Source organism: Poecilia reticulata, chromosome 14 (assembly GCF_904066995.2).
Source record: "Poecilia reticulata chromosome 14, P_reticulata-male-v2, whole genome shotgun sequence".
NCBI classification, from domain to species: Eukaryota; Metazoa; Chordata; class Actinopteri; order Cyprinodontiformes; family Poeciliidae; genus Poecilia; species Poecilia reticulata.
This window is the reverse complement of record NC_088843.1, coordinates 1,866,373-1,876,501: the sequence shown is the minus strand read 5'-3', so window position 1 is coordinate 1,876,501 and position 10,129 is coordinate 1,866,373. Positions and strand designations below refer to the sequence as shown.

The window sequence follows — 10,129 nt, the reverse complement described above, 5'->3', positions numbered from 1 at the left end:
TAAAAGAAAATTAATGTGGACATTAGACTTTGTCTAAACAAGTAACTTTATAAGTTTTGCATCATTCTTTCAGTAAAATGGTGAAACTTTCCATGTCAGTAACTTCTGCAGATTAATTGTAAAAACGGGCTGCATGCTGATTATCTTCACTCATCTGGGATCGAGTTTGCAAGTTTCCAGGAAGCTGGCTGGTCGAAGCCTCCATTCACTGCACTGAAAGACTTGTACAATAATTTATAATCTGTTATCGTAACGTAATAATGGTCTCAATTCCAGTGGGATATTTCAGTGTTTCAACTAAAACCTTTACAAATAGCACTGCACTCAGAAATGAACCTCAACCCAGAGATATAAACTCAATGTTTTCATGTTGGATTATGCATCTCTATAAATAAACAATATACTAAAGTGCTTCCAGATGGCATAAAACTGAATTTATTTTAATTGAATAAAATCTCACCAAGTATTTTTTTAAATGTTTTAGAGCAAATTTCTTAATACTCTTGGAATAAGACAGAACTGACTTTCAGGTAACTTGTCAGAATGAAATGGGAGCTTATTTTAAGACAATAATTCCTGATTGATTAAAAAATTTTAGTTCTGTATCACTTATAATATGAGGAAAATGTTTTAAGTTAAATAATCTGCCAATGAAACCAGAATTTTTCATCACTATTAAGAAATTATTGACTTTAAAAAAGTAATACGTGTTTTACTGAAAAGTTCCTTTTAAGTTAATTTAGTCTTATTTCAAGTGTATTACGACATTTGCACTAAATAATAGACAGAAATACTTGGTGAGATTGTGTGTTTTTGCAGTGCCCTGTACTCTTCTCACTGTCAGCTGAGAGATTTTTGAAGGGTTCCTACAGCTTGCAAGCTTTTAATTTTGTCTTATCCAAATGAAATGGACGTGGAGTGTGTTAGTCTCCCCCTTCCTGTGAACTCATCTGAGGAACGAGCTGACCTGGTGTGTGTTGCACTAAAGCCTCTGGAGAGCCCAGTTTCTGAAACTTCTGAGGAAAAGCGTTTCCCGGAGTGAGATGGTGTCTTTTTATCGGAGCGTCTGACATGGATGTGACGCAGCAGCTCAACAATGGCCAGAGGAAACGGCACAGAAGGACGCTGGTCGCTCTTCACGTCGCTGGAGAAGCTGCTCCCTGTAGACCAGAGACGTCAAACTCATTTTCGTTATTAAAAATCTGAGTGTTCTTAAAGGGCCGGTTGTGCCACAATGTATTGATGAAACCCATTTAACTGTTAAAATATTAATAAAAAGCTGTGATTGGATTTTTTGTGATGCTAATTTAGAAATGTTTGTAATGAATTTTTATGATAAGCTAATGGATGATGTTAAATGTAACTTTTTATTACACGGACTAGAACTTGACATCAAGTAAGGCTGAGGCAGCAGTCAATTAAACTCGATGTTTTTCTCCAATTTTGAGAAACGTTTTCAGTAAAATCAGAAAACATGAGGAGATCTGTTCATTTTGTGTGAATTTTGCAGATATGTGAAAAAAATGGGGGACTTGTTGATGTCATTTGGAGTAGGTGGCCACATAAAAAGCTACGGCGGGCCAGATTTGGCCCCCGGGCCTCGAGTTTGACACACGTTATAGACGTTCATCATAAAGGACATTTCCACCTCTTCACTGTAAAACATTTGAGCCGTTTGAGTTGTGTCTACTATCTTTTACTCTTTAAGTCAAATAAATGTATCAAGTTTTAGATTTTGAACCTAAATGTGAGTTTGTGAAAGATAAACTTACAGTAATAAGTTGTGTTCTTATTAACTAGTTTATTCAACTCTAAGAGTTGAATAACTGCAGAATTCAATGAGATGTTTAATAAAATGTATTATGGGATCAGAAGTTTTGTTCACGCAATTTGAAACAAGAATTTTAATTATTCTAAAATTAAAAAAAATAATGTAATTTGATATTGTGAGTGAAAATAATAGTGAAATGTATCATGAAATAATTATTTGGTTTAAATTGCAGCATTAAGTCGAAACTCAATTCAAGATTAACAAACTTAACTGTTTAAACGTTTTTTATCGCTTGCTAATTCGACTTCATGAACTTTAATTTCTGAGTTAAAAACAATAAAAGTTTCTTGCATTTCTGTGGCAGCAGGTGGATTCAAGTTAAACCAGCTTCACATGTTTTACAGTGTTTGAACTGCTCACATCAGGGTACAGAATTAAAAACAAAGATAAACTAAAAAACTACTTTTTCACACAGCATTGACATCTTAAAACCTGCTTCTTTAGCTTTTTTTAATTCACTGAATAAGTGACATTTTAACTTTTACAGTAACAAAAATGTTGATTCTGAATTAAAATGCCGAATAGGAATGTTCTTATCCTGCATACTGGATGTGAGAAACCTTTGCATGATTTTAAAAATATAATAAAAGTGGGTCTTGCCCCATTCTATTCATTACCTGCAGCTTTGGAAAACATTTAACATGCTCAATATTTCTGAATGGCTGAATTTTACAGGATTTAAATGAAGCTTCGTTTCTCCAAATATGTTGAAAAAACTGTGGCTTTCGCTGGGCGTCCTAATTTTGAATTAAAATAATCTTGAACAGTGGTGTAAAAACCACACACAGTTTGCCTTGGTTTAGTTTTATGACTTTGAACCACAGTCAGGTCAGCGCACTGATAAAAATAGAATTATTTGCAAAATGCAAATGGACCAGAAAGCAATGCAGGTCCAAAACAGAAGTTTATGCATCAAACAAACGTCTGCGGGTGAATTAACACTTTGGTATCCGTTCATATGAACCTACATTTATTTTAGGGTCTCTGAATTAAAATGTTTTCTTGTTGTTGTTTCTGTTTTGCTTCAAAATATGTGAAAAGATTGAATCTGATTTATTTACTCAAAATTTGTACCTGTGGTTTAGTTCGCACAGTAAGTTCAGAAACTAAAACTCTGCAGAGTTTTAGTCCATTACAGCCAGGATCAGGCAGAGTTCATCAGCAGTCCTTCCATGTGGGATTCTTATCTCCGTTTCTTCGACCTCGCCGTGAGTTACGACCCGGGAGAGAAGTTCTGATTTCACACTCTGGACATGCACAGCTTCAAATCCCAGATATAAAGATGTTTTATTCTTCAGCTTCCTTAGAAGTGTGAATATTTTTGGATTTGTGGCTTTATGTCCAAGGGAGTCTGCTTGGGAGGTCCATAATTCACTGCCTGTCAGGAGGTCAAAGGTCATTCCAAGGTCCATGCTGAAAGAGGGTCTAACTTAGATTTGCTGAAAGAATACGGTATTCATTTCTTAGGTTTTCTCCTGTAGTGTGCGATATTTAACTAAACTTTAGAGGAAATAAAACAGGCTAACAGGAACAGTGTGTACGTTTAAATGCAGCCTCTTTATAAAAGGGAAAACAGGAAGGCAGGTTGTGACAGTGTGCAAATGAGGCTCATGGTGTTCTTCAGAGATTCAGCCTGGGGGCAGAAACTGCCTCAAAAATCTTTATAGGTAGCACTGACCTGAAAGGAAAAGTCTGTATGGTTTGTGTCCAGGATGTGTGGGGTCTGCAGAGATGTTAGCTGACTTAGGTGACTTGCATAGAAACATGAATTTCAGTGTAATCAACTACTTTACAGGCCAGTCATGGCTGTAGGTCTCAGGACAGGCAGCGTTTTGCAGAAGAACCTCAGATTTGCTGCTTGAATTTATCGATTGCATCACTTATACCATCTGCTGATTCTGGAGATGTCGCTCTGCAGGACAGCTGGGGAAAATGATCACTTGGTGTGCAGAGAGAGACAAACCAGGAAATAAAAAACATAGAAATAAAAGTATAAAACATCAAACCAAGCAGACTTTAAAATACAACATATGAAAAAAGTTGAAAACCTTCATAGTTTGTAACCCTGTGATCATTTTGTAGTGCAAAATTCAAAAACATTCAACAGACAACATTTGTTATGAAAAACAACAGCAAACCATCCATCCATCCATCTTCTTTACACCCTTGTCCCTTAGTGGGGTCAGGAGGGTTGCTGGTGCATATCTCCAGCTAACGTCCCGGGCGAGAGGCGGGGTCACCCTGGACAGGTCATCAGTCTGTCACAGGGCAACACAGAGACACACAGGACAAACAACCACACACACTCACACACACACCTAGGGGCAATTTAGACAGACCAATTAACATGACTTTGGACTGTGGGAGGAAACTGGAGTACCTGGAGAAACATGCAAACTCCATGAAGAATCGAATCGGCCGGGAATCGAACCCAGAACCTTCTTACTGCAAGGTAACAGCTCTACCAACTGCGCCACTGTGCAGCAGACAGCAAAACATGTACAAACCAAATGTATGAAGATAGTACCACCACCTCCGTTTGGGACAGAGCAGCTTTTGTTAGAGGAAAATATCTATAAATACTCTGAGCTCCGATTTGCATTTTGCATGTCAAGATAGAATATAGTGGCTGTGTTCTGACATTTAGCCCATTGTGTGCTATTATTTATAGATTTTAAGGAACATTATTCAGATTTGGTTACATTTGAGTTAATTTCTGAAAACCCTTCAGTTTTAGTCCAAACTTTTGATCAGACGGCTTCCAGGAAATGCCCTGCTTCCCCTCCTTCAGCCTCAATGAAAAGCTGCAATGAAGTCACATGACTTATAATAAGTTGTGTTTACGCCGAAAGCAATCCAAGAAAACCAGCTTCCTGCTTTTCAGCCATTTAGGGATCAAAACTGAGAGGCTGAGAAGACGAGTATGAAGACTCCACCAAACGCAGCTGGCGCTCATCCACAAACATCCAGACAAACTTGAAAAACTCTTTAACACGAATGAAAAGAATGTATTCTCTAGATGAGGAAGTATATCTGGCCAGGCATAAATAAACCTTTTTTCTTCAGCTGTCATTCATTCCCCTTAAATGTTGCATGTTTGTCACCTTATTATGCAACAGCAGTTTTTCTTCAACAGCTCAGGGGTTTACAGGGGAACCCCAGAGGAGGAAGAGAAAATACATGGAGGAACTGCGTTTGTGCTGCATGTTAGCTGATAATGAGAATTTAATTCTTACATACCAAGTCCTACTTGGTATGTAATTAGTAACAAATAGCAAAGCTGTCATTTTAAATGCGATTGAAGATTCCTCCTGTTTTAGAATACCTCTGTTTTATTTAAACAAATGCTACTATTATTATTTTGAGTGCTATTCTACATTATGTTCTTCATCAGTAAAACATACAATACAAACCAAAACACTATAAATCAGGGAAATTATTATAATTTTATGTTATATATAAAAAAACTTAAGTCATTCATATTTTAAAACATTTTTTATTTTGTAAAAAACACACAAACACAAATATATACACTTTTTACAAATGCTTTGAGGAAACAAAAAGAAGTGCTTTCACATGAAGTTAATAGACTTGTCAAGAGTTGAGATGTAAGAATGCTTTTACCCCATTAGCAAAAGGTCACTTATAAGTCTAACGGAAAAATATGTATGTGATCAAATAAAAGGCACTTCAACCTAAGTTAAATATTTATATCAGTGTGTAGTTTTCTTTTGGAGGTATCTCCAAATTACTGACTTTTGTGGATTATGATGTAATGCCCGGTCTTAACAAAATCTGTATGGTAAAAAGTAAAAACATAAGTGCTTTGAACCAGCCAAAACCATATGCACACATCATCTGAGCTTCTGTAACACAGACGAGTTCTTCATAACTTCACATCGGCGGATAGGAGAGATGAGGACACCTGTCCACACATGACAGGGTGGGTTGCATGATAGCTTAATGTGGCGAGGTTGACTCTGATAGGGGTGGAGCTTGTCAACAGGAAGCGCTTTAAAAACAGTCCAAAATTTTAAAGAGTCCTCCTGTCCGGTCATGGAGATTCACATCAAGGAAAAGTTGTTCCAGAATTCGTACGAGTTGCTCTGGAAGTTTGTGTCCAGTGTTGTGTACTGTGGTGGGTCTTCTAACTCTGCAAAACAAACACAACATTCCAGCATAAATTAAGGTTACAATTAGGTATGCATTTTCAAAATCTATTTTAATAATCTCTTCTTCCAAGAGTTATCCACAGCTACATGCAAAATGTGTTGAATTTAACCTCCCAAATTGCAAATATACAATCAAAGGTTTAAAACTGCTGCAGAGTACATTTCCTCTTTGGTTGTCAGTATTTACCTGAGGAAGACTCACTCCAATTACTCCCAGGACTGGTGCGTGCTTCATTGTCAAGGAATCCCCTGCTGTCTGTATTGCTCATCCACTGTGATTCTTTCTCCAGTATCTTGCAAATCTGTAAGAGTAACACCAGACTGAGTACAAACTGGAGATTTCTCATATCGTTTTTTTATGATTAGCTTAATTGTTGTATCATTAATGATGTCAAACAGACAGAACAAGACAAACAGGGGTATTCCTGCCAATGAAAAATGCATGCAGTTAAGAGTGAGAGTTGCAGGAAATGCTTACCTCAATGACGTCTTGTTGATAGTCGTATTCTGGAAGAGCACAGCGAAGAAGCAGGGAGAGAAAAGGAAAATACTATAAGTATACTGATAGAATACATTTCCATCCATCTAATTCTCTTGCAGTTAGTAAAATTTGTCCTGTCTTACCAAGGTTGTGTTCTGGAGAAACCTCAAATCTGTGGGAAAAGTGGTTCTGCAGAGGATCCGTCTCAATCTCCACTAAGAGGGACAACTCTGGAACTTCAGCTGTGCAGTCGAATCCTGCAACAAGGAAACTGCATTCAGAACAACATCTATCACTGGCATATTGCATAGTTTGTTTGTTTTTTTGTTTGTTTTTTTGCTAAGTTTCTCACTCACCTCCATGCTCCATGTTCACTGTGCTGTCTACTGTGTTTTCCTGAGTGGACATGGTTTCCTCGGGCGGACACATGTTTACAGGAGACTGAGTGTCGCTGTAGTCTGACTCCATCTCTTCCTTAACTGCTTGCCTCTGCAGAGATTAAAAAAAAAGTCAAAATCAGTTAATTTCTTTTCCAAATCATAAGAAAATAAAAGCGTTGTGATTGCATTTACATAGCCTTATCTAAATCTGTGCGAGAGTCATGATTTGAATAAAACTAAGTAGATCCTGCAGCACATTGACAGTGTTTACCTTCTTCCTCGACTTGGTGTCCCTCGATTTGCTCCTTTTGTCTGTGCAGAGAAAAGAAAAAAATTAATCACTTTACAGCTCAAACTTTTAATATCATGTCAGCAACAAAAAAATCTACTGTGAAAATCTTGAAATATGCCAAGAAATGTTTCTCACCTTTGTTTTTTGAGACAGCAGGCAGCATTCTGAAGACCCGCATGGCTTGGTGGCCTTTGTTGATGCTTTTGTCTTTCACCTCCTCAATGTCAGGCAGGGAGTTCATGGCACATCGGAAGTTGGCTTTCCAAGTTTTGGGATCGCAATTCTGTCCCTTCGTGTATTTACCTGTAAAAACCATTTAAACATTTGAGTTTTTTCATAACAAAACTCAAATGTTTTGTTATGTATTTGCATATTCATTACAAATACAGCTGAAGTGCCTGTTCCTGTTTGCTCACCTGTATGGATGGCCCATTCTTTGAACAGACAGGCGTCTTTGTCAAGCTCCCAACCATGTCGAGCAGCGTGCTTCCAAGGAATAGAGAACATTGTCTTCTCCTGCAACATGAATACAAAACATGTTTTAGCTAAGCAGACATTTTACAGCATATTTACTTTGATTCCAAGCTCCATCTCAACAACTTACTGACCTTATCCACCCATTGCAGCCCGCTGATGGAGTTTGACTCGATCATCTTCTCCAGCCACGGCCTCATTCTCATTCTAGACACAGGCATGTTTGCGCCTAAAATACGAAGCAACACACAAAAAACAAGACATTCGTTAGATAAAGGCGGAATCCGAGTTGATAGACAGTAGAGAGAGCAACTGAAACCCCCACATCCGCCTCGGCTTAGATTTATAGCTGCGGGTTGGCCGCGTTAAAAGGAGGTGAGGAGGAGTTCATCTGAAGCCTGCAGGGCGCGCAAGGAGGAGAGGTTTGGGGGCGTTTACATGAGGAAGTCAGCCGAATGTGTGATATCCTTAGACCCCAAAACACAACCAGCTCTTCTGAGATTATTGTTTTCCGAATTGATTCGTTTAGTGGCCAAACAAAGTAAAAATAAAAATAAAAAAAAGTAACACAACTCCTTCTGGAGGCGCACGGTGCGCGATATTCCCATCCATAAATTAGAGCCGATTTCAATTCAATGAGTTAAAAATGCACAAAACCTGAAAAACGCGTCCAAACTGTATTCACAGAATATTTAAAATGTTGCTACTCAGGCGTAAATCCTTGACATAAATTCTTACTAGATATAAAACTCGAAACCACTTACAGTGTTTGCTCCTTTTATAATCCGAGAGGAAAAAAGGGAGAAGTGTGAAAATCAGTGATGCGAAAGTTCCGAGTTCGCTGTAGGTTCGTTTCTTCTCGTTCCTTAGTTATCCTGCTGGATAGCTTTCTTGAACTGAGGTGTACAGCGTGGTAAAGGTTCGCTTATATTGGTGCTGAGCTGGTATTCCCCCCGTCAGCCCAGAGGGCGGGGCGAACTGTAAGAAACATCCGCCATGAAAACATGCAACTCCGGCTTTGACTCTGATGTCCGTTTTTATCAAATATTTGAAGATGTCGCCGTTTCTTTATGCCGGACTTTTTTTTTTTTTTTTTAGCTTTAACACAAAACCTTTTTATCCAAGTCTTGTCAGTTTTCCCCTAAAAGTCTTCATGCATAACTTTGTAATAGAGGAATGAAGGAATGTATAGTTAAATAATTTTAAAATAAATGTTTAATTAGCAAAGACGTCTGTTATTAACATTTCATCAATAAGCATGTATGTATGCACATGTTGCAAAAAAAAATGCATTAAGCTGAAAATAGTGTTTACTTGATCTGTTTGGCGATGTTTTTTACAGTGGCGCGCATGCGCTTTGTGAGCCTCTCGTTCAGCAGTGGAGCCGTTTCCGAGAAATCACGTTGTTAAGAGCAAGAGGGAAGTTAATAACAACACGGGCTGATTACAGTAGCCCGCTGCACGTAGTCCGCTGCATAAAACTATGACCTGACCTGGACGGAGTTTTGTAATCCAGCATGCAGAACAGTGCAGGGAACTTTGCAGACGTTTAGCAACATATGCACATGTATTTAAAACGTTTAAAACAGTGAACAACAACAACGCCATGTTGTATTAGTGTTCATATTGTTAAATAGAGTAAATTAACTCATGTTGTGCCTTTCTACTCAAACCGACTCAAACGCATATTATTATTGTCATTATTATCATTATTAAAAAGAGGTTGCATTAAATGAGGTCAAACAATTGATTCCTTACTCTGTTTTTCATCAGCCAGTCAGTGAATACCGGCCCACACACTGGCATGACAAACGTGCACATGATACCAGACCAGCCCTTCAGTATAAACAGCGGGGCTGTGAGAAGTGGAGCATTTACAAGAAATGATGTAGTAATTTTTTTCCACCACTAGAGGCAGACTGGTACAAGCGTTCCTGCACTGAATCCGCTCACAGAGAGGAGACATGAGGAAGCTGCTCGACACACACACTCACACACACACACACACCCTATCAGATCCTCACACTGGGCCATGCGCTCATGAAAGTCTTGGGAACAAAGCAAAAAGCGCTAAAAAATAATAAGAATAATGAATGAATACAAGTAATTAAGAAAAGGATGAAATACTCATATTAATGAAAATGCAATCGTTTTTAGTGTGCTTTGATTATTACCAACGGTTAGGTGTGTGTGTGTGTGTGTGTGTGTGTGTGTGTGTGTGTGTGTGTGTGTGTGTGTGTGTGTGTGTGTCAAAGAAAGGCTTGCTATTTAAAACCGTGAGCGCACGGTTAAAACTCTTGGGAAGCCCCTCAAATGCCTTGTCACATCTCCCCCTCCTGCTGTCCTCACACTGGGGCTTCCCGTGCGGCGCGGCTCGGGGCCGCGCGCATGCGCCGCGGCTGCGCGTCTTCGCTGCGCACACTCCGCCCGCCGCCTGGCAGGGAACGGCAGGGAGTTTTCCTACGGAGTTTTTCACCGGCAATAAATGTGCGGGATTTC

General features: G+C 38.8%; 1 protein-coding gene across 2 annotated transcripts; it reads right to left on the bottom strand.

Annotated features, from left to right (window-relative positions):
* Positions 1-5,311: 5,311 nt before the first annotated feature.
* irf1b (interferon regulatory factor 1b) lies at positions 5,312-8,635 on the bottom strand. Of its 2 annotated transcripts, XM_008426880.3 has the most exons (10): positions 8,395-8,626; positions 7,765-7,859; positions 7,573-7,672; positions 7,292-7,459; positions 7,136-7,176; positions 6,841-6,973; positions 6,628-6,741; positions 6,482-6,510; positions 6,191-6,305; positions 5,312-5,984 (listed from the first exon to the last, which is right to left on the bottom strand). In XM_008426880.3, exons 2-10 carry the CDS (start codon positions 7,849-7,851, stop codon positions 5,896-5,898), a joined length of 876 nt encoding a protein of 291 aa, XP_008425102.1. In that variant the 5' UTR covers positions 7,852-7,859; positions 8,395-8,626; the 3' UTR covers positions 5,312-5,895. The 2 variants fall into 2 exon arrangements, with proteins under 2 accessions (XP_008425102.1, XP_017164027.1); XM_017308538.2 differs by lacking the exon at positions 6,191-6,305 and having other exon boundaries at positions 8,395-8,635.
* Positions 8,636-10,129: the final 1,494 nt, after the last annotated feature.